We start from the raw sequence: 23,790 nt of genomic DNA, 5'->3' as shown, positions 1-23,790 counted from the left end.
TAATTATCCTGGCCATCATTTTACAGTCCAGAGTGTTCTGCGTGATCTTCATGAGTACAGAAATTCGGTTGTTTCTTCCGTGCTTAGTCAAATGAATAGTGCTGCTCATTCATTCCTTTCACTGAAAAGGCAGGAAGTGCCTTGAGCACAAAGGCCACAAGGGCCATACCTTTATCTTCGGCTTATGAGCCCTCCTAGCCCCATACCAAGAATGCTTATGGGCTAGCACTCAGAAGTATTTCGAGACGGAGGGAGGGAAAAGAATGTTTCGATTGCTCAGAAAATGTTTTATTCCTCCCATCCTCTCCTCGAGAGGCAGGCAAAGGAAACGTTCTTGTGACATCAGGGTTTAACTATCCTCCCTGGAAACTTGGATTCACAAAATGCACTACCGCTCTGTGGGTCGCGCTGCCGGCCGGTCTCCGCGGGTCGCGAGGTCATGGTCACCGCCACCGTGGCCGCGCCTCAGCCCGCACGTCCCCGCGGCCTCTCGGGCTCCCTACCTCCGGCAGGCGTCGCTGGCCACAGCAGGGCGGTGAGGAAGGAAGAGCACCCGATCTTCCGTCCCCGCCCCCCCGGGGTCTCGGCACCCCCGGCCCTCCTTCCCCAGGAACCCGCGCCTGCTCTGGGGCTCTCCGCACGCGCCCAGCGATGAACCGAGTCCCCGCTCTGCAAGGCGAGGGTGCAGGCCACCGCGACTGAAAGCCGGGGCGCAGCTGGGAGAGAGCCGCGGGCAGGCCCCGGCTCAAGGCCAGGGTGCTGGACGCGCGCAGAAAGGCTCGGGACCCCCGGAGGCGGGATCCCGGGGAGCGGGTGAGCGGCCTGGGCCGCGCGGCGGGGCGTCCGGGAGCCCCGGACGGGGTGGGGGCGGGCGGAGGCGCGGCAGGAAGGGCCCGCGGCAGCCGCGCGGGTCGGGCTGGGGGCACGGTGGAGGGGAGGGACGGGGCGGCGCCCGGCTGGGGTGCCGGGCCGGCTCACCTCGCCCAGGCGGCGCGCCCTGCGGGAACTCGCGGGGAGGAAAGCCAGATCCGCGAGCCTCGGGATTCCAGGACCGCCCTCTCCCGCCCCAGGGCCAGCGGCGAGCGGCAACGACGGCTGGAGCCGCAGCGGCAGCATGAGAACTGGCTCCGCCGCTCTCCGCCGGCGGACGCGGGGCGACAGGCGGCGGCGGTGCCTGCGCGCGCCATGGTGGCGCCGTGGCGCCGGGCGGCAGGTCGGGGCTTCGGGCGGCGCCGAGGCCGGGGGTTTCCGCGGGGCGCTTCGGCGCTGGCCGCCAGCCTGCTGTGCACCGCTCTGGCCGCCTACTCCTGCTGGACTCGGCTGCCGCCGATGCCCTGGGCGTCCCCCGCCCCGCGGCGGCCGGTGGGCGTGCTGCTGTGGTGGGAACCCTTCGCGGGACGCGACAGCGGCGCGCGGCGGCCCCCGGACTGCTGGCTGCGCTTCAACATCAGCGGCTGCCGCCTGCTCACCGACCGAGCGGCCTATGCGGAGGCCCAGGCGGTGCTCTTCCACCACCGGGACCTCGTTAAGGGCCCCCCCGACTGGCCCCCGCCCTGGGGCGTCCAGGCGCGCCGGACGGAGGAGCTGGAGTTGCGGGTGTTGGACGACGAGGCGGCGGCCGCTGCTGAAGCCCTGGCCACCTCAGGCCTCAGGCCCCCGGGCCAACGCTGGGTGTGGATGAACTTCGAGTCGCCCTCCCACTCCCCGGGCTTGCGCAGCCTGGCGGGTAACCTCTTCAACTGGACCCTCTCCTACCGGGCCGACTCGGACGTCTTCGTGCCTTACGGCTATCTCTACCCCAGGACCCATCCCAGCGACCAGCCCCCGGGCCTGGGCCCGCCGCTCGCCCGGAAACGGGGGCTGGTGTCCTGGGTGGTGAGCAACTGGGACGAGCGCCAGGCGCGGGTCCGCTACTACCACCAGCTGAGCCAGCACGTGGCGGTGGACGTGTTCGGCCGCAGCGGGCCTGGGCGGCCGGTGCCGGACGCCGGTCTCCTGCACACTGTGGCCCGCTACAAGTTCTACCTGGCCTTCGAGAACTCGCAGCACCTCGATTACATCACTGAGAAGTTCTGGCGCAACGCGCTGCTGGCCGGGACCGTGCCGGTGGTGCTGGGCCCCGACCGTGCCAACTACGAGCGCTTCGTGCCCCGCGGTGCCTTCATCCACGTGGATGACTTCCCTAGTGCCTCCTCCCTGGCTGCCTACCTGCTCTTCCTCGACCGAAACCCGGCAGTCTACCGTCGCTACTTCAACTGGCGCCGGAGCTACGCCGTGCACATCACTTCGTTCTGGGACGAGCCCTGGTGCCGGGCCTGCCAGGCTGTGCAGACCGCCAGGGACCGGCCCAAGAGCATACGCAACTTGGCTCGCTGGTTTGAGCGGTGAGGCCGTTCTCCTGTGCGTGTATCCCTGGGGAGGTCAGATGGGCAGCTTTTTGAGCCTCAGCTGTGCATCTCCTGGACTCCTGAATCATGGGACGGAGTTTTCCAGACACCCATTTGTACTCCATGGGGAAATGGTAGTTTCCATATGGCTAATCAATATTACTCAGCGCAAAGACTGGGTGGGAAGGATTCCTGGTTCTCATGGGGTTTTTGCATAAACAGCAGTTGGGCTCTGTCTGCTGTCCCTGAGCATCAGTGTTCACCTGTGAAGGGAGCCCTTCCTTACCGTGTAACTGGTGCAGAGGGGAAGAAATAGCTTATCTACCGGAAGCCTTTGAGTTAGTTGCTCTGGCTTTCCTCATCGGCCTCAGGCCACATTTGTGGTCTGTGTGGACTCCAAATCCACACTCCCGTTTCACTGCGCCAATGTGCAGCAAGCCTGGGGTTTAAGAAGGCGCCCTGTTGTGGAACAGTGATAGGACTAGGCCACCAGTGGGTCCTCTTTGTTGAATTCTGAAAAGTCTCATCTCCTAAGAAGAAGGAAGATGAGAAGGAGGGTCACCCAAAAATCCATTGACTGTTCCTTAACAAGTCCTTTTTATTCCCCTGCTCTATGAATGCAAAGAAGATGTTAGATTGTCCTTGAAGGAGAGTTCAGATGAATCTATAGGTATACCTCACTTTTACAAATGTATTTTTGAAATGTATTTTTGGAAAGCTGCTTTTAGATCAAGTCCCAATCACTGCTTTAGGAGAGTTCAGTATTTAATGCAGCCCTATGGAGAATCCCTTTGCAATGTGAATGATCATCTAACTTATTTCTTCTGTGTCTATGTTTTTCTATAACTTAAAATTTTTAAGAAGTGTATTGAAATTACAGATGTGAAAATAAAGTGGAAGCAACCTCTCCCCTCTTTCCAGAAAGCCAGCCTGTGTTTACAAACAGAGGAGAAGGAAGCCACGGTGTCACTTTCCACAAAATTACTTGTTCTCATCTATTTCACTGGACCAAAATTTCAGCAGGAGCATCAGTCCTCCAGGGGTGCTGATATTACCTGTTTGCAGAACAAGGAAAGATTGTACTGCATTATGGAATCATGGAAGAGGAAAAAAGTATCTGTTAATGCTAGTTTTTTTCCACTTCCAGTCAGTTTTTGGTAAAATGTTTAGTTGTCAGGGAGTGGAACTAAATTAGTTTCTGCAGTGAGCTTTGGGTTTTGTTAAAATCCAAATCTGCAACTTTGCTTAGGGCCAGCAGGTTCCCCTCCTGGTCTGCATGGTAGTCAAGTGCATCTTTACCTTCCTAGTAACCTTGACGCAGTGTCCTGGGGCCAACTTTGAAAATACATGTTATTGCCTTGGAAAGTTGTTGAATGAATAGCTTACTTAGTAGGTGTCCTCATGTGCCTGCTCTGTGCCAAACACTGGGCTGCAGGTGCCAGGAAAGACAAAAAAATGTATAAGGCAAGGAAGGCCCTTTAAAGTCTCCTCGAATTGCCACTGCCAACAAGTAAGTAATTAACTTGATAGATCAGTTGGCAGAACCTATTTGTTTAAAATGACATTCTTTAATGTAATACAGGCTATAGGTCAATAACTAGAAAGCCAGTTGATTTACAGCCTCAAACAATGGTTTCTTTTTCTCCTAAATTTATTATTTTCTTCTAGTTATATTAAGAAATAATTAGCACATGTCACTGTATACGTTGAAGGCATAGAGCATGATGGTTGGTTTACATAAAATGTGCGATGGTTATTGCAATACGTTCAGCTAACATCCATTATCTAATACAGATACAATATAAAGAAATCCTCGATTTATTATAATAAGGACCCTCAGCGACTAATTATTATGGGTTTGGTACAAGATTAATCAGCTTTATATAAAGTTCTGCCGTAAACAGCAATTGTGCACTTGATTAGGACAATTAGCTGAATCATAGAATAAGTACTGTGTCTGCATTTGTGCAGACTCACTTGAAAGGCTCACTAAAATCCAACCGCTTCAGTTCTTCTTTTCCTTGAAAGGAGAGAGTAAAGGGGTTCCTGGGTGGCTCAGATGGTTGGGTGTCTGCATTCAGCTCCAGTCTCCGGTCGTGGTCCCTGTCATGGTCCCCATCATGGTCCCCATTGTGGTCCCGGGGTCCTGGAATCTGGCCTGCATCGGGCTCCCTGCTTGGCAGAATGCCTGCCTTTCCATCTCCTGATGCTTGTGTTCCCTCTCTCATGGTGTCTCTCTGTCATATAAATAAATAAAATCTTAAAAAAAAAAGTAATTAAAGCCCACTGATAAAATTTCCTTATTTAAATATTATAGTGTGGGTGGAATTACAAATTATCAGCTAGCCAATAAAGAAAAAGTTAAAAATTCTATTCTTTAAAAAAAATACTTTATTTGAGGGAGAGAGAGCACACATGAGCGTGAGTACGAGTGGGTGGAGGGGCACAGGGAGAGATAGAAGCAAACTCAGATCATGACCTGAGCTAAAGTCAGATGCTGAATGGACTGAGCCACCCGGGTGCCCAGAAAAATTCTTTTCTTGAAAATGAGTATTTATGAGATAGTGGTGTTAATGGGGAATCTACATGGGGCACTGGGAGAGTGGATTTTGGAGGTAATCTGGCTTAGATTTGATTCCAGCTGTGTGACCTCTGCAAATTAGTAATAACCTTGAACCTCAGATTCCTTATCTGGAAAGTGGAGGAGGACAATACTTCACAGCTCTTCGTGAGCATTTGGGGAAGTAAAATAAATAAAGGTGCCTAACACATAGCAGTCAGTTGGCAAAAGAGAAATTTTTCTTTGCTTTTTTTTTTTTGCGGTGATTTCAGGGTTCCTCCTTATGTGCTTGTATGTCTACAGTTCTCAACATATATTTCAGGATATATCTGAAATAAAAAGGGGCCTCAAACTGTATTTCAAATGTATCCCTAAAGCTAAACCATATGATTTCAAGAATCACCATTGTTACTTAGATTGAACTTGCATTTTCAGACTAGGAGGAAGCACCTATGCCTGCTTTGAAAAAAAAAAAAATTATCAAATTACATAGCTACATGAGTAACTATTATTTTACCATGCTTTTCTTGGTGGTAAGTCTATTTAAAACTGACCATATTTATTAAATATTTTGCTGAAGGAAGGTATACTTGAATTTTTACTTACGTGCAAATTCTGGGTGTAGAAGGAACAATATTTTTTAGACCGATCTTGTCAGAGTAAGAAATACAGCAGTTGCTCATTTTATGTTGTTTTTCATACTCTTAAATTGAGTAGGTTAAAATTCATATGCCCAAAGTGCATTGTACTCAGTCAAGTGCTACAGAGTTCCAGTACACTCTAGACCTTCAAAGTTCTAGAACGGGGTGAGCAAACCCGCTGTAAAGGGCCAGAGTAATTATTGCTGGCTTTGGAGGCCATCCAGTTTCTGCTGCTGCTAAACTCTGCTGATGTAAGGGCAAAAGCAGCCTTTGCCAATACTAAACAGTTGGAGGGGCCTGGTTTTGGCCGTGGTTTGTCAATGCTGTGCAAGACTTCGAGCCATAGAAGGAATTTGGGGACCCACCTGATGGGTATTTCTTAGAAGGGATTTAAGAATTGGAATGGAGGGATTTTGGAGGCAAATATTCCTGGGTTCCAGATCAGCTTTGCAACATTTCCTAATTGTCTTATCTTGGGTACATCATCTAAGCCTTCTGTGTTGTGATAGTCCCATCTCTAATTGAAGGTAATCATCTATAGTTTATGGAGGTTTTGTAATAATTAGATCAGACACTTAAAGTCCTCAGTTTAGTGTCTGGTACATAGGAAGCACCTGGAAGATGTTTGCTGTGACTATACCAGTCCATTGTACAAAGGAAGGAGTCCAGACGTGCCTGAGGTTACGGTCATAGTGGCAGAACCAGCTGTGCTTGTCACAGGTCAAACCCCTTTGAGCCTCTGTCACTTGAACTGCAAAGTGAGGGGGTTGGACAACGTCTTTTTGGGGGATCTCCTAGTTTCACTTGCCACCATTCTGTCGACTGGCACCCCAGGGCTTAAGAACTAATTCACCTCCCCATGAGCCTTCCTTACAGTCTGAAAATGACTTCCTGCCCAGCAGCAGTAAACTGGCAGAAAATCCGGCAGCAGAAAGGGAGAGACTGGTTTAGCGTTAAAACACGCATCTGTATATATGACACACACACATATATCCAAGTGTCACCTGCCTTAGATATGAGGGAAGGGAGCCAAGTTCTTGGTAATTAGTATGGTGAATAATCGCATTTAATGTGCTTCACGTCATTTTTGGATGTATCTCAGGGACTTTTTATGTTGCACATTCTTATACCAAATGTAGTATTTATGTATGCGTGTTCAGATTATTTTGGTAAAATGATTAAAGTGTTGAGATGGAAAGCGACTCCTTGTTTATAATGTCTATCCCCCAGGCACTGACGTGTACAACCGGGACATGTGGGGTGTTTCTTGGCTGAGGGGTTTCTGTAAGGTCATCAGTCCTGGATTAGTCACTAAAATGTGATGGTTTATCTCTTCCGAGATGTGCCAGGTCTAATTCAGCTCGTCCTCTTTTCTTTCTTGCTTGGCTTCTTCACTTGAACCTGGTGACTTGTCCCCAAGAATATAAGTAGGGTTTTCCTTTCTCTCATTCCAATTTATTTTACTAAGTGCTCCAACACACTCCTGTTCGGTAAGCTGAATAATGCCATTTTAATAGAATTTATTTTATTTTTAAAGATTTTATTTATTTATTTGACAGACAGAGATCACAAGTAGGCAGAGAGGCAGGCAGAGAGACAGGGGGAAGCACACTCCCTGCTGAGCAGAGAGTCTGATGCGGGGCTCGATCCCAGGACCCTGGGATCATGACCTGAGCCGAAGGCAGGGGCTTCAATCCACTGAGCCACCCAGGTGCCCCGAATAATGCCATTTTAAAAGAGAATAAAGACTGGGAACAGGATGGTGGGCAGAGGCATCCTTCTTAACAGCTGATGCTTAAATGATTGAAAAGGGAAAAACATCAAATATTTTCTCGGCATTCCTTTCTCCAACACACACACACACACACACACACACACACACACACACACACACTGATGTGTTCATTTCAGTAGATTTTGAAAAGTGATGATGACCAGTGGAGAGTAGGAGCAGGCATGATAAAGGGATTCAAAAGTGAGGACTCAATAGTGAATAATAAATGAGTGCAAAGGAGGGTGTCCCGGAGAGTAGGACAGCTGGTGATCATACGTGGGGAGTGCAGAGAAAAAAGGAAAAAGCAAAGACATTGAAGTAACGGAGTGAGAAGTGTTTGAAGAGCAAGTGAGAAGAACAAATAGAAAAGAAGGAGGGGGAAGATAAGCAGTAACTGACATGTAGAGAGACAGGACCAAGGAGGAACAGATGCGCAGAGAATGAGGGAATAGAGTAAACTCTCCATTTGGTGCCCTGTTCTGAAAGGCAAGCTTTGTTCCACCTTGAAATACAGCATCTGTTGGCACACGGGAAGTGAAATCAAGAAGTCTGAACTCACTGACAGGGAAAGTCAGGACCTTAACAAGGAGCACACTAACATTTCAGCAGATAGAGAAAACTGTCCCCTGATTTCATTACAAGAGATTCTTGAACTCTTGTGAATGCTTCTTTTTTATCTTGCAAAACCCACTTTTGTTGCAGGTTTCTGTTTGTTCATTTTTTTTTTTCTTCCTGTTTTTGTTTTTTTAATTCCTGGTTGGCATACTTCAAGTGTACTCAGTATCTACTTGTAGAGAAATTTATTAATTTTTTTTATGTAGCCATAATCACCGAATGACTCCTTTGAAAAAGAGCCCAAGGGAAATAAGAGACTCAGTACATTGGACAGACTAGTTTCATGGGGAACCCTGTGACAAAACTATTTCAAGTAAGGGGTACAGGATTGGATTTTTGAGATCTTTTAATTCATGGGTTTTTCTTTTTAAAGGTTTATTTATTTATTTAGAGAGAGAGAGAGAGAGAGAGTGTGTGTGTGTGTGTGTGTGTGTGTGTGTGTGTGTGTGTGTGTGTGAGTAGGGGGTAGGGCAGAAGGAGAGAGAGAGAATCCTTAAGCGGACTCTCTTCCCCTACATGAGGCTCGATCCCAGGACCAAGAAATCATGACCTGAGCCAAAATCAAAAGTCAAATGCCCAAAAAACTGAGCCACCCAGGTACCCCTCGAATTCCTGTTTTTAAAATATATAGACTTTTATCTAAATATACTAAAAAATATTGCCCTGTTAGACCATGAGTGCTAAACATTTTAATCTGAGTTGTTTTTAAGAGCGGAGAAAAATGAGTTATTCAACACTTCATGAACATTTCTTAAAAAAAAAAAAAAGATTTTATTTGTTTATTTTGAGAAAACACAAGCAGGGGAAGGGGGCGGACGGAGAGGGAGAGAGAACCTCAAGCAGGCTGAGTGCAGAGCCTGACTCAAGGCTCCATCTCACAACCCTGAGGTCATGACCTGAGCCAAAATCAAGAGTTGGCCTCTTAATCCACTGAGCCACCCAGGCGCCCCATTAACGCACATTTCTTGTGAGGTCACAGACTACGTCTTTTTTTTTTTTTTTAATTTATTTACTTGACAGAGATCACAAGTAGGCAGAGAGGCAGGCACACAGAGAGGAGGAAGCAGGCTCCCTGCTGAGCAGAGAGCCCGATGTGGGGCTTGATCCCAGGACCCGAAATCATGACCCGAGTTAAAGGCAGAGGCTTTAACCCACTGAGCCACTCAGGTGCCCCCACAGACTAAGTCTTTTTGATGTTCTTCCCCCAAAATACACTTACTTCTGGTCTCAACATTTACCTACCTGATTATTTTCACTAATACTACAGTTAAAAATAAATGTCACTATGAAGTGTTGCCTTCAAAATGACTAATCTCTATAGGGATTTTGCTCTCCTAGCAACTAGGAACAGCTTGCCCCTACCCACTGATTTTTTCTCAGTAGGTAAACATTTCAGAAATTTCTGTTGCACTACCTGAAACTTAGTCTGAGATACAATTAAGCACAGTTATCTTAGTGATCAAGTCTTTAGATAAAAATGAATCTTATCTAATAATTTATCATGGCTCCTTCTTGGAGAGGTACAAATTTGTGGCTTTTAAACAAGAATTGTTTGCCAGAAGTTCACTAATATTTATTACTTATTAGACTCCTACTAAACACAGGGTGCTTTCCATATATTTTTCCCCTTTACATTGAAGCCATTGTGGTAGGCAACCTCTAAGATGACACTCATTGGTCCTCCACCACTGGTATCCACACCCCTGTGTCACTATCTCCCTTTGAGTGTGGTCTGGATTTATAGACTCAATTACTTTTTTTTTTTTAAGATTTTATTTATCCATTTATTTGAGAAAGGAGGAGCAGAAGTAGGGTCAGAAGGAGAGGAACAAGCCGAAATCTCTAAGGTGGGGGTGGGGAGTGAACCCATGACCCTGAGATCATGACCTGAGCTGAAATCAAGTGTTGGATGTCCAACGGACTGAGCCACCAGGTGCCCCTTTAGGGACTCATTTCTAACGAATAGAATATGGCTGAAGAGTAAGGCTGAAACTTTGAAATATGGTTACTAACAGTTTGGTTTTCTGTCTTGGGAGCCCTTCTTGCTTTCTAACTTGCTGGCTCTGAGAGAAGCCAGCTGACATGGCGTGAGCTGCCTTGTGTCAAGAGACTGAGGAAGGCCTGGGAAATTCATGTAAGCTGCCCTCAGTCCACCAGCTCAAGAGCGACTGAGTGCTGCGAACCAGATAAGTGAGCTTGGAAGCGGTTCTTCCCAAGTTGAGCTTTCAGATGTGTCCTCACACTCCGCTACCACTTTAAGGGCAACATCAGGAGAGACCGTAAGTCGGAGGCCCCCAGGTGCACCATGCCTGCATTCCTGACCCACAGAATCTGTGAGATGATGTTTCTTGTTTTGGGGTTTGGAGGTATTTGTTGTGTAACAATAGCTGACAAACGCCATCATTAACCCTATTTTAGAGATAAGAAAACTGAGAATCAAACTGGTTAATCATTTATGAAGATAATACCTGAGCCGAGATTCTGGCTCTGTTTGGTTCCAAATCTTTCTTTTAATCTAGTATCCTGCTTTTCACTAAGTCTCATTCTTGTAGTGACTGTGATATAGGCCCCTCTGTCCTGGTTAGTTCACTTGAGTTTCACTAGTCCTCAGCTACTGATACGGACAATCTTCTTAAGTCCTATCCGTTTGGGATATGGGGCATATACTCAGCACTGGCTTACCAGGAAGCTTGCTGGGACTTCCATGGCTGGGCATTTGGAAAGACATTTGGTTAGATTAGTTTTGCCTACTCACTCACTAGAAGCAAGGCCTTTGGTTGCGTGCCAACAACCCTTACTATAATATCCCCTAGAGCCTGGAGACCTCGTGTGAGGGCTGATACCAAGCTAACAGCAGTTGTGATCTTCTGGACTAAGTACAAGAGTCTCCAGGTGGACAGGACGAAGGGTCAGATGGGTAACTGCAACCTAGTTAGTTAAGATGTTTGGTCCATGTGATTTAAAGCAGGATCTCCGTCCCATGCTAGAGCCCAGTCCCTAGAGGGAGGAGGTTGGTTAGAGCTAGAGAAGATTCCAGGTCTTCTGAGCAGAGCTGGGGTGAGAGAGGCTGGAAAACACAACTGGTCTTCTCAACTGGTCCCTCTGGTGCCAGGTTCCTCATGACACTAGCTTTCTAGCTCTCTGCATTCTCAGTGATGGAATGACAGTGACTACTGGCCACATGAAGAAATAGTGCTGGCCCTCAAGCAGCGTGTAGCTGAAGAGAGCATTGATTTCAGCTTCCGACTCACTGTAACCACGGCTCTAGATTTTCCCAGATCCCCCAATTTACAATATTTTGTCATGGATGCACATTCATCCCTAATAAATCCTAATAAATCCTAATACTGGATTTTAAAAAGATACCATAGGTTTCTGCCATCTGTGGTACATTCCCCAATTCAAGCTTGACAAAATCCTTTTGGCGATGAGTGAATGGAAAGAAAAAGGGTATGTGTGTGTTGGAGGCCAGAGAGATGTTGCTGAGCTGCCCACTGGTGCTTTGATTATTTCTTTGCTTTTAGAGAACCAGAAATTTAGGGATTAAGGGTTTTTCTGTGTTCAGGAGATGCTCTCTTCAATAGTGTTTTAAAACTAACAGCCTGACAATTGGTTGCTTTGCTTTTCATACCATATTATATGCATATTTATCATAATCATTTATATTACTTGAATTGCATATTGTACCAACTTACTAAGTTTAAGAGTATCTGGGAGAAAGCATTGTTATGCCAAAAGTACATTTTAAAAGTATTTTTTTTAAAGATCTTATTTATTTATTTGACAGACAGAGATCACAAGTAGACAGAGAGGCAGGCAGAGAGAGAGAGAGGAGGAATGCCATAACCCACTGAGCCACCCAGGTGCCCCTTAAAAGTATTTTTTAATTATTAGACTTTTCCCTCATGCATGATTATTTAATTTATTCATTTTGCTTCATTCATCTAAGCCTAGCTCTCTGTCCCCGTTAATTATCTAAGTAGAGCATAGTGTCCTTTTCTGCCCATTCCCTGCCACTTCTCCTTTTCCTCAATGCAGAGGAGGAAGATTACAGTTATATTTTAGCTATTTGATGCTATTTTTGAGATTAAATGTGGGCCTATAGAACCATGATCAAACTGGAACAGTACATAGTAACTGTCTGATTTGCTGGTCATCTTGACGTTGTCTAAGCCATGAGACTTGTATTTCCTGAAAGGTGCTGCCATATAGATGATCCACAGCCAAGCAATGTTAAAATATGCGAGTCCCCTCCAACCCCGTATGTACTATTTTCTGCAGCTATTATAATCTAACTTAATCGGTATGCATTTCATATCTGAAAACAGGGAGTGGTGGTGGGATAACTAGAAATCCAAAATCAGTCCATCAGATTTATTGATGAATGAGAAAGTAGGGAAATATACATTTACATACTTATTTTATAGCTTTTATTGATGTATCCAGCCATCGTTCATCCATCCACATCCATCCACTCAGCCATTCATGTAATCAATACATATTTTCACATAATAGGTATCACGCCAGACTCTAGACACAGAGGTGAAAAACGTGGTCCCTGTCCTCAAGGAGATGACAGGCTAGAAGCAGACACAAATGAAGCAATGATTTTCAGTGGACTGATTAGAATCAGAGCACAGGAATGTATGAAGCGTAATGGGAGCACAGATGAGGGCTGTCAACTTCTGCTTGGGTGCTGAGAGTGAGCAGAGATCATGGAAAGTGTCCCTTGATTTTGAGATGTTTGAGTGAGTCCTTAAGTATGAAGAGGAGTTACCAGCACACTTTCGAAGCGAAGAGAAGAGGTACGTATTTAGGAGGAACTAGAATAGGCAGAGCCTGTAAGTATGAGAGAATATGGTGAGTTAGAGGAATACTGTGTCATCCTGGACAAGAAGACAAGGGCATACTGGGGCAGGAGGAATGTGAGGGGGCTAGAGACCATTCTAGAGAGCAAATCAGGATCTGATCGTGAAAAGTCTTATAAATGAAGCTAAGAATTTTGGATTGTTTCCAAAAAGGGGAGAGAACCATCAAAGGCTTCCTTTTGGTTTGCCCGGAGTAAATGTCAAAGAGGAGCCATGGCCTGCCTTTGCGGCTGCTTCCTCGTTTTACAGATTTCTGAGCAGATAGCCATCTTAGATGTCCACTTCCCTGGGCTCATTTGCATGTCTGAAATCTAATGAAATGTAGTTAGTTCAGGTAATTCACTCCAGTGATTCTGATGGCACAGCACTGCCGGTGCCCCTCCAGGATCCAGGAAACAAGTCTTGTGGTCAAGTTCCATCATTCCCTACATTTTCCTTCTGCCTCTTTGGGCACAGTCTCCCCCCACCCCACCTGGTTTTAGCAACCCCTGATCTGTTCTCTATTGCTATATTTTGCTTTTTGCTAAAACATCATAAATAAAACTGAGCACTAGGTAGACTTTCAATTTGGCTTCTTTGGCTTAGCATAATGCATTTGGCCCACTTCAATATTATTGCATGGATCAGTAGTTCTTTTAAAATTTTTATTTAAATTCGGGTGCCTGTGTGGTTCAGTTGGTTGGGAGACTGCCTTTGGCTTGGGTCATGATCCCAGGGTCCCCGGATCGAGTCCCGCATTGGGCTCCCAGCTTCATGCAGAATCTGCTTCTCCCTCTGACCTTCCCCCCTCTCATGCTCTCTCTCTCACTCATTTCAAATAAATAAATAAAATCTTAAAAAATTTTTATTTTATTTAAATTCAATTAATTAACATATACTGTATTATTAGTTGCAGAGGTAGAGTTTAGGGCTTCATCAGTTGCATACAACACCTACTGCTCATTCCATCAACTACCCTCCTTAATGCCCATCACCCAGTAACCCTATCCCTCCACCCTCTTCCCCCCCAGCAACCCTCAGTTTGTTTCCTAGAGTTAAGAGTCTCTTATGGTTTGTCTCCGTCTGATTTCATCTTATTTTATTTAAGTAGTTCATTTTTATTGCTGAAGAGCATCCCATTAAATCTTGCATATTCTGTATACATGTTCTTTTTTTTTTTTAAAGATTTTATTTATTTATTTGACAGACAGAGATCACAAGTAGGCAGAGAGACAGGCAGAGAGAGAGGAGGAAGCAGGCTCCCTGCTGAGCAGAGAGCCCGATGTGGGGCTCGATCCTAAGACCCTGAGATCATGACCTGAGCCGAAGGCAGAGGCTTAACCCTCTGAGCCACCCAGGCGCCCTTGTATACATGTTCTTTACCTTTGTGTGTGTGTGTGTGTGTGTGTGTGTGTGTTTGATAGACTTTCTATTTTATTTTTTTTTAATATTTTATTTCTTTATTTTAGAAAGAGAGAGAGAGAGCAGAGAGGGAGAGAGAGAGGGAGAAGCAGACTCCCTGCTGAGCAGAGTCCCACAAGGGGCTTGAACCCAGGACCTTGAGATCCTGACCTGAGCTGAAGGCAGATGCTTAATGACTGAGCCACCCAGGTGCCCCAACTTTCTGATTTAGAGCAGTTTTAGTTTCACAGCAAAATTGAGAGGAAAGTACAGAGATTTCCCAGATGTCCCCTCACCCTCATTGTCAATATCTCCCACCGGAGTGATACATTTGTTACAACTAATGAGCCTGCACTGATACACTGATAATCACCTAGTCTGTTTACATTAGGGTTCACTTTTGGTGTTGTACATGTTATGAGTCTGGACAAATGTCTAATGACGTGTATGCACCATTACAGTTTCATACAGAGTAGTTTCACTGCCTTAAAAATCCTCTGTGCTTCACCTCTTCAGCCCCCACCCCTCAAGTTCCTGGCAACCGCTGATTTTTCTACTGTCTCCATAGTTTGGCTTTCTATAATATCATATGGTCAGAATCATACAGTATTAGCCTTTTCAGATTGGCTTCTTTCATTTACTAATACGCATTTAAGATTCTTCTACATTTTTTAGTGGCTTGAGAGCCCAATTCTTTTTAGCACAGAATAATATTCCATTGTCTGGATAGACCATGGTTTCTCTATCCATTCACCTACCAAAGGACATCTTGATTGCTTCTGAGTTTTGGCAATTATGAGTATGAGTAAGATTGTGATAAACATCCATATACAGCTTTTGAGAATGTAAGTGTTCAACTCCTTTGGGTAAATACTAAGGAACTCAATTGCTGGATCATATGGTAAGAGCTGGCTTATTTAAGTTTGTCCCTTGAACCGTACCACTTATCCATAATCTCCCAGGTTTTAAAAAATAAGTAGAAATAATAATAATAATAATAATAATAATAATAACAATTATTATTATTATTTTGAGAGAGTGAGAGAAAAAGCATGCAAGTGGGGTGGTGGAGGGGAAGAGGCAAAGTGAGAGAGGGAATCTTAAGCAGGCTCCATGCCCAGCGTAGAGTCTGATATGGGGCTCAGTCTCATGACCCTGACCCTGAGATCTTGACCAGAGTTGAAATCAAGAGTCAGAGGCTTAACTGACTGAGCCACGTGGATGCCCCAAGAAATGATTTTCTTGTTGCCTTAGTAACTATAACTACATTCTTCTTCTTTGTTGTTGTTATTTAAAGGTCTGACAATACTGTCCTTTTTCTTGATGGAAAGAAGATGGTTCAAGATACTCCTGTCTGGGAGACAAACATGGCCCGTGGGCCAACTTTGTGTGGGACCATTCTTGGCTTTAAGTCAGTACCACTGTCTGGGGCAGGACACTTAGTAGACAACTCCCTACTAATAACTAGGCAAGTCCTGTTATTCATTTATTGAGAAGGACTGATACGGTATTAAGATCATTAGTTCGTATAGTACTGGCAGCTTTGCTCTTGAATTCTTATTCTGTAAAGCAAATCAGTGAGACTGACTATAGACTACTTACTTTATTTTCACTTAGCCGTGTATCTGTTTGAGTCTTCAGGGCATAAACACTTTGCCTGCACTATTTTCTGAGTCACACTTTTAAATGAACTTCTGTTTATCATGCTCCATACATATCTGAACAAAGAATCCTTAGTAAGGCAGATACACTTTTTAAAATTTCAATAATAGATCCATTTGCTTCTTTCTTTTATACCTTACCGTATTGTATTTATTCTTTCCACCAGTCTTAACAGATAAATTCCTCTTGGAAAAAGAAATAAATGTCTCTGTTCATTACATCTACCTTATTCTAGTTGAAAGCATTTTACTTGCCAGAAATCCTCTAGAATGAGGAATAAAGTTCTAAACTTTTTTTCATATTTCATAATAAATAAAATAATTGAAAATATTATAGAGTACTCTTGGAAATTAGTCATACCCAATTCCTTCTTTAAAGGTTTAACAAGGTCCTTTATGGCCTAGTAATTCCATAAGCATGTAGCACACATCATAAGCCAGAAACCACAATTATTTAGACGTCAGTTTTGTCAGACCTGCTGTTCTGCTTGAAATTCCATTTACATTCTTTTGGGATTATGGGTGTAATGTCTTGCTTTATTTATTATGTATGCTAGTCCTGGACTAGACTCTGAGCAGTGAGCAAGTTGAACTAAGTAAGCAAGATACAAGTTTCCGTGTGTCATAACGCACGAGAGTGAATAATTTTTTGTCTTATGTTAGTGTAAGGGCCTTTTCAGCCAGAGCAGCCCCACCCCGGTTGAACTGCCATTTTGCTATAAAGCTTAAACTGACCTTGCCCGCCCCAGGGGAACTTATTTAAAAGCAAGTCCCGAAACCAGTCCCATGTAACTAAGTCCAAGTACAAGGGTGGGTCAGGCCAGGTAAAGGTATTCAATCAGTGGGTGCGTATATTATCTCCTAGCTACCAAGGAGTATGGGCCCCCACCCTTTTGGGAGTCTTTTGGCGTCAATCCTAACCAAGATGTGATAGGCTGGTTCAAATGTCTACTAGGGTAAATTGTAATTCAGTTGGTCACCTAGCATCACTGTGGAGTTTCCTGTGTGTGTTATAATCTCATTGGCCACCTGTGTGTGGCCAGGCCCAACCACATGGCCTTTGCTCTATAAAAGTTAGTCTGGGAAGCAGGAAGGGCTCCTCCTCTTTGGAGGGGCGGCCCCGACCGGTCTGTTTGCCTGATGCTTGGCGCGAAATAAAGCTTTGCTTGACCTTCGCTTTGTATCAGTCTCGCTCCTTTAATCACAGACCCATTATTGGGGTACCCAATTTTGGGGGGACCCAACATTAGTAATCTGCTTTCATACGTGCCAAAATTGCTGAGTCATTTGGGAAACAAGATTAAAGAGTTGGAATGCAAATTCTTTACAAAAAAAAAAAAAAGGCGAATCAATGGGACAGAATTAATCAGAGAAGAAAAAGCGATGGGGAGTTTCCTCCTGGTCTTCAAGCATCTTCAATCACCTAACAAATAATTTTGCGAGGCGCTGGGACCAGAGTAGTTGCTGGGGATAAAGTATCAACCATACAAAGTTCAAGTTCTCTTGGTGGAACCATATGGAGGGAACGGAAAGTGTACAAGTAACACAATAAATAAAATAATTTTCTATAGCACCTGAGGGCTCAGGATGTACAGAATGATATCCAGCATCTTTTTATCTTTCCTGGAGCCCAAAGAGAAAACAGGTTTTGCACCATAGAATAGGAAAGAAATTCCTTTTGCAGGGAGAGTAGGTAGGGGTTGCCCTAAGGGGACAAAGCAGCAAAGAGAAGGTGAATTTTACTGAACCTGCTATGTAGCCATCTAAGCCGGATACTTTCTCACATCTGTGAGAGTTTGCATTTTACAATCACAACACACCCTGTGAGTTAACTTTTATGATCCCCATTTTGCAGATAACGAAGCGGCCACTTACTTGCTTAGGGCTGCACATCTCATCACTGCTGAGCTGGGGGTTGATTCTCTTGGACTTTAAGGCCACTTGTTTTCACTGTGCATGGTCTTGAGTGATTGGAGATGGAATATTGCCATTCTAAATCTTTCAGCTTGTGCATAGGTGTCCTTAAGTAGCCTCTTGCTCAAAAGTAAAGAGAGAGGGCGCCTGGGTGGCTCAGTGGGTTAGGCCGCTGCCTTCGGCTCAGGTCATGATCTCAGAGTCCTGGGATGGAGCCCCACATCGGGCTCTCTGCTCAGCAGGGAGCCTGCTTCCTCCTCTCTCTCTGCCTGCCTCTCTGCCTGCTTGTGATCTCTCTGTCAAATAAATAAATAAAATCTTAAAAAAAAATAAAAAAAAAAGTAAAGAAAGAGACTGAGTCTCACACCTGTTTTTTTAAGGAGGAGAGTCTAGTTTTTAATAGGACTTAGTGTGAGATACCACTGTATAAAACAGATAAAGCAGACCAGCCCTGCTAGATTTGGGGTGCATTGTTAAGAGCTCACCCCGCTTCTGATGAATTCCCCTCAGTGAAGCTCCACTGTGATTCAGGAACATTTTCCCTTGCCTAGTGGTGGACATTTTAGAACAGTTACTAAGAAACAAAGTGAATAAAGCCAAGTACTGATAGGAGGGAAACAAAGAGGAAACAGAAAGGGGTAAGTCATGAGACTCAACTCATCCCCACAGGGTGGGAATCTTTAGATATTCATTTAAAAATGGGATGAATAAGGGTGCCTGACTGGCTCAGTTGGAGGAGCATGTGACTCTTGATCTCAGGGTCATGAGTTCAAGCCCCACGTTGGGTGAAGGGATTGCTAAAATAAATAAATTTAAAAAAATGGGATGAATAAAATGGATATCTGTGGGGTTAAAACAATTTAATACAGCACTACCTAATGTTGGGTGGGACAAAGGGACTCCCTACTGCTCTCCCAACGTTAAAGGGCCCCAACAAGTCTACTCTATTTACCCCTGTTTGGAGAAACTCAGGAAGTTAAAAGGCTGGGATTGCAAGGAGGAAACTTGACCAGCAATACCCCAGGGCAACAGGCCAATTAATCAAGTTAAAGAGTCACCAAAGGGCCTGGGCCCCTTGTTCAACTCCCAGCTGGGAACCCAAAGCCTTTTGCACAAGAGGGTCAGGGGAGTGGAGAAGAGAAGTTCCCAGTATTCTCTGATTCAGGAGTCCCACAGACTGTGGTACCAAAACCCACTGGTGAGGCCCTCACTCAGGGTACAATTAGTTTTGAGAGCATGTAAAGTAAGGGTCTGTAAAATGGTGAAAGCTAGAATGTGGAACCAGGCTTTATGTGAAGTAACTGTGTCTTATTGCTGATCTTAGGAGGAAATTAACCAGTATTTTTTTTGTTTTGTTTTTTGTTTTTGTTTTTTTTTAAGATTTTATTTATTTATTTGACAGGCAGAGATCACAAGTAGGTAGAGAGGCAGGCAGAGAGAGTGAGGAGGAAGCAGGCTCCCTGCCCAATGTGGGGCTCAATCCCAGGACCCTGAGACCATGACCTGAGCCGAAGGCAGAGACTTTAACCCACTGAGCCGCCCAGGTGTCCCAATAACCAGTGTTTTGAGATGAAGTATGTTTGCTATAGTATTTCTCATAAATGCCCTTAATCAGATTAGGAAAATTTCCTTCTACTATTAGTTTATTGAGTGTTTTTTTTGTCATAAAAGGGTTCCAGATTTTATCAAATACTTTATTTTTTCCATCTGTTGAGGTAAGCATGGGTTTTTCTTTTTTATTATTATATTATTTATTATTTTATTAATATGGTATATTATGTTAATTGATTTTTTGGATGTAAAACCAATTTTACATTCCTGGAATAAATTCCACTTAGTCATGTGTATATTTCTTTTTATTTGTTGCTAGGTTTAATTTGCTATATTTTCTTGAGGATTTCTGTGTCTATACTCAGGTATTGGCTTTTCTATCCTTGTGATATCTTTGTCTGGTTTTGGTGTCTGATTAATACTGACCTCATAGAACGAGTTGGGTAGTGTTCCCTCCTCTTCTTTTTGGAAGTTGTTTGTAAATAATCATTATTAATTCTTTAAATATTTGGTAGAATTCGTCAGTGAAGCTATTTATCCTAGGCTTTTTGGGGGGGGTGGGGGGAGAGGATAGTTTTTGGTTACTGATTGATTCAATCTTTTATCTTGTTATAGATATATTCATACCGCCTGGTTCTCCTCAAGTGAGTTTAGTACTTCGTCTCTCTATGAATTTGTCTAAGTCATCTAATTTCTTGGCAAATAATTGTTCATAATATTCTTTTATAAATCTCTTTATTTCTCTGTGGTCAGTCATAATGTTCCCTCTTTTATTGCTGATCCTAGTAATTTGTCTTCTCTCTCTTCCTTCCTCCCTCCCTCTCTCCCTCCCTTCCTTCTTTCCTTCTTTCTTTCCCTCCTTCCTTCCTTCCTTCCTCCTTCTCTCTCTCTCTCTGTGAGTCTAGGTGAAGATTTGTTAGTTTTGTTGCTCTTTCAAAGGACCAAGTTTGATTTAGTTAATTTCATGTATTGCTTGTATTCCCTTTATTTCATTAATTTCCCCTCTAACCTTACTTTTTCCTTTTTTGTGCTTACTTCTGGTTTAGTTTGCTTCTCTTTTTCCTTTGATGTAAGGTGAAAGTTTAGGTAATTGTTTTGAGATGTTTATTTTATTTTATTATTATTATTTTTTATTATGTTAGTCACCATACAGTAAGATGCATTTCTCTCTCTCTCTCTCTTTTAAAGATTTTATTTATTTATTTGACAGAGAGAGAGAGAAAGAGAAAGAGATCACAAGTAGGCGGAGAGGCAGGCAGAGAGAGAAGGGAAAGTAGGCTCTCTGCTGAGGAGAGAGCCAGATGCTGGGCTCAATCCCAGAACCCTGGGATCATGACCTGAGCTGAAGGCAGAAGCTTGAACCACTGAGCCACCCAGGTGCCCCTGTTTCTCTTTTTTAAATGCATACATTTACAGCTATAAATTTCCCTCTCAGCACTGCTTTAGTAGCATCCCATAAAATTTGCTATGTTGTGTTTTCATTTTCATTAATCTCAAGTATTTTCTAATTTCCTTTTGATGTCTTCTTTGATCCTGGTTTTATAGAAGTATGTTGTTTAATTTCCACATATTTGTGAGTTTCTCAAATTTCTTTCAGTTACAGATAAATTTCTAATTCCATGCCACTGTGATAAGAGAACATATTTTGTATCATTTCTATCATTTTTAATTTTTAGAGGTTTGTGGCCTAGCAATGGTTTATCCTGAAGAATGTCCCGTATGCATTTGAGAAGAATGTATATTCTGCTATTGTTGGGTGAAGTGTTTTGTAAATGACTGTTAGTTTATCCTGTTGGTTCATAGTATTATTTATGTCCTCTTTTTTTGTTATTGTTGACCTTCTACATAGTTGTCTTATCCATTATCGAAAGTGGGATATTGAAATCTCCAACTATTGTGCTTATATTGTCTATTTCTCTCTTAATTTCTGTCAGTTTTGTTTTCATGTATTTGTACTTGGTCATTAGATGCATATGTGTTTGTAATTATTTTATTTTTCTGATGGATTAATCCTTTTATCAGTATAGAATGTCCCTGTTATCCCTATGCATATTTTTTAAAAAGTCTCTTTTGTCCACTCCAGCTTTTTTTTTTACAGTTGCTTTTTGTCTGGGATGTCTTTTCCCATCCCTTTAACTTTAATCTATTTGTAATTAAATCTGAAGTGTGTCTGCTATAGACAGCATAGTTGGTTCTTGTTTGGTTTTCAGTCTAACAATGTGCACTTTGATTCACTTGTTTAATTTATATTTACATTTAATGTGAATACTGATACAGTTGAATTTACCATTTTACCTTTTGTGTTCTGTTTCTTGTGTACTTTCCTTCATCTTTTACTGACTCCTTTTTTATTAAGTAGATGTTTTCTACTATAATTTTTAAATTATTTAATGGTATTTTATTATGTTTCTGAATTATTTTATTTTTTAAAATTATTTATTTATTTGAGAGAGAGAGCGCAAGTGAGCATGGTGGAGAGAGGGGCAGAGGCAGAGGGAGAAGCAGACTCCCTGCTGAGCAGGAATCCTGATGTGGGGCTCAATCCCAGGACGCTGAGATCACCACCTGACCCAAAAGCAGATGCCCAAACAGCTGAGCTATCCAGGTGCCCCTGAATTATTTTCCAAGTAGCTTTTTTGTCATTTTTATTGCAGGCATTTTAAAGTTTTTTTTTTCTTTTTATCATATATAATATGTATTTATGTTACATATTTATATAAAATTTTGATTATGTTATGTTCTGTGTCTCACAATTTCAATATTGAATTTTTTTTAAAGATTTTGTTTTTATTTATTTGACAGACAGAGATCACAAGTAGGCAGAGAGGCAGGCAGAGAGAGAGAGGAGGAAGCAGGTTCCCTGCTGAGCAGAGAGCCCCATGTGGGGCTCGATCCCAGGACCCTGAGATCATGACCCAAACTGAAGGCAGAGCTTTAACCCACTGGGCCACCCAGGCACCCCTCAATATTGAATTTTTATGGACTCTTTTTACTATATTTTCCTTCTGCTGATTCTCCTAGTTTTTTTTTTCCTATTTGTACTTATTCATTTCTTGCCGTAAGTTGCTCTTTTTTGTTATGAAATTATTTGTGTAAATTTTTTGACACCTAGGTTAAATATAGATCTCGCTAGGGATTTTTGTTTCTTTCTTCCAATTTTTGGGTTATCACAAATCCAGGGCCACTAGAAAATGAAACCATAGCTTGGGGTTATTTTGGCCAAAATAGTAAAGCAAATTTAGACTATAAATGACAGATGGGTTAGCTCATGATTACAAATTCCCCCAAAACAGTTGTTTGCTCCTTTTTTTTTGCTGTCTCAAATGAAATTTTCTTAGAAAACTCTTCTATTAGAGGGTAGAGCAGATTTTATTTTGTTTCACTCTTATTCTGAGAATATGAATTTTGCTTTCTCAGATTTTCTGGGAGGGGATATCTCACATGCTCCCCACATGAATAAACTCTGGGCATCATTTCCTGTCTGTTACAACTCATGAGTCTGAGAAAACCACAGCTAAGATTTTTCTAGATTTGGCAAATGCCCTAAGGTTAAAACCAACTGTTCTCTCTGGATTATTGCCCACATTTATATTTTTGGGTGAAATGATTATTCTCTTAATAGTTGTACTGTACTTTTTTATTTTTTTACATTTTATCAATTATTTTTTATGGAAGAGGCAACTTAAAAATCAAGTCTACTGTGTTACTAGACATGGAATCCCATTTATTTTTTTCACTATTTTTTACTCCTATTCTTTTTTTTTTTCCACTCTATTTTTTCACTCCTGTTCTTTCATCTGGGACTAGGGCAGGTCCTGGAATACAAGCTTCTTTGTGTCTTCAGTAGTAAGCCAGTGCTGGTTTGTGAACTATTTGTTATCAAGATACAGACGGGAATTGAAAGTGAGTATGAGCAACTAAACCTCTACCTTATCTTGTCCCAGACTTGTAATTGCCCCCCCCCCCCCCCCCGCCAAAAAAAGAGCATTTATATCATGTCAGTGGATCTGCTGAAGACTGATAGCTCTTCACGGGCCAGAGATGAGTAGCATAACTTCTAAACAAGAAATTTTTTTAGACTTTTGCCAGGACCGCATAGAAACTGATGTGTTATGGACACTCTCTCCAGAAATATGTGCACATAAAGAGAAATAAAAAGTTAATATAAATTATCAGCGTATATATACACTATTCTCTGAAATCTTACAGATCTTGTTTTTTTAATGTTAGCAACAAAGGCAAGGAGATTCTGAGTAATCATTTCATCATTCAGCTTATTTGCCACTCACTTATTTATGAGTGTAAACCAAAGTGGACAAAAGGGGGGACCTCATAAGAGACTATCAAGGGAATAAGTTGAAAGATGTCATTTGTTAGTCGTTCATTCATCCAACCACACCAAAGTGCCTACAGTGTACCAGATCAAGTTCTAGATCTCA

General features: G+C 43.1%; 2 protein-coding genes across 3 annotated transcripts in view; both read left to right on the top strand.

The window, feature by feature from the left end:
• Positions 1-708: 708 nt before the first annotated feature.
• FUT4 (fucosyltransferase 4) lies at positions 709-7,100 on the top strand. The gene has a single exon (XM_047692274.1). The coding sequence runs from the start codon at positions 1,186-1,188 to the stop codon at positions 2,386-2,388; it is 1,203 nt and encodes a 400-aa protein (XP_047548230.1). The 5' UTR covers positions 709-1,185; the 3' UTR covers positions 2,389-7,100.
• Positions 7,101-10,144: 3,044 nt separating this feature from the next.
• Positions 10,145-23,790, top strand: part of PIWIL4 (piwi like RNA-mediated gene silencing 4) — a 74,120-nt gene continuing 60,474 nt past the window's right edge. Inside the window, exons 1-2 of one of the 2 annotated variants that reach the window (XM_047692269.1) lie at positions 10,145-10,256; positions 12,176-12,238. In XM_047692269.1, coding sequence (XP_047548225.1) covers positions 12,218-12,238 — 21 coding nt within the window. In that variant the 5' untranslated portion in view covers positions 10,145-10,256; positions 12,176-12,217. Of the gene's footprint in view, positions 10,257-12,175; positions 12,239-23,177; positions 23,255-23,790 lie in introns of those variants that run through there. The other variant, XM_047692273.1, reaches the window with a different exon arrangement.

The sequence above is a fragment of the Lutra lutra genome, chromosome 10 (genome assembly GCF_902655055.1).
Source record: "Lutra lutra chromosome 10, mLutLut1.2, whole genome shotgun sequence".
Taxonomy (NCBI): domain Eukaryota; kingdom Metazoa; phylum Chordata; class Mammalia; order Carnivora; family Mustelidae; genus Lutra; species Lutra lutra.
The sequence above is the reverse complement of the archived record's forward strand: the minus strand, read 5'-3'. Positions and strand labels throughout refer to the sequence as shown.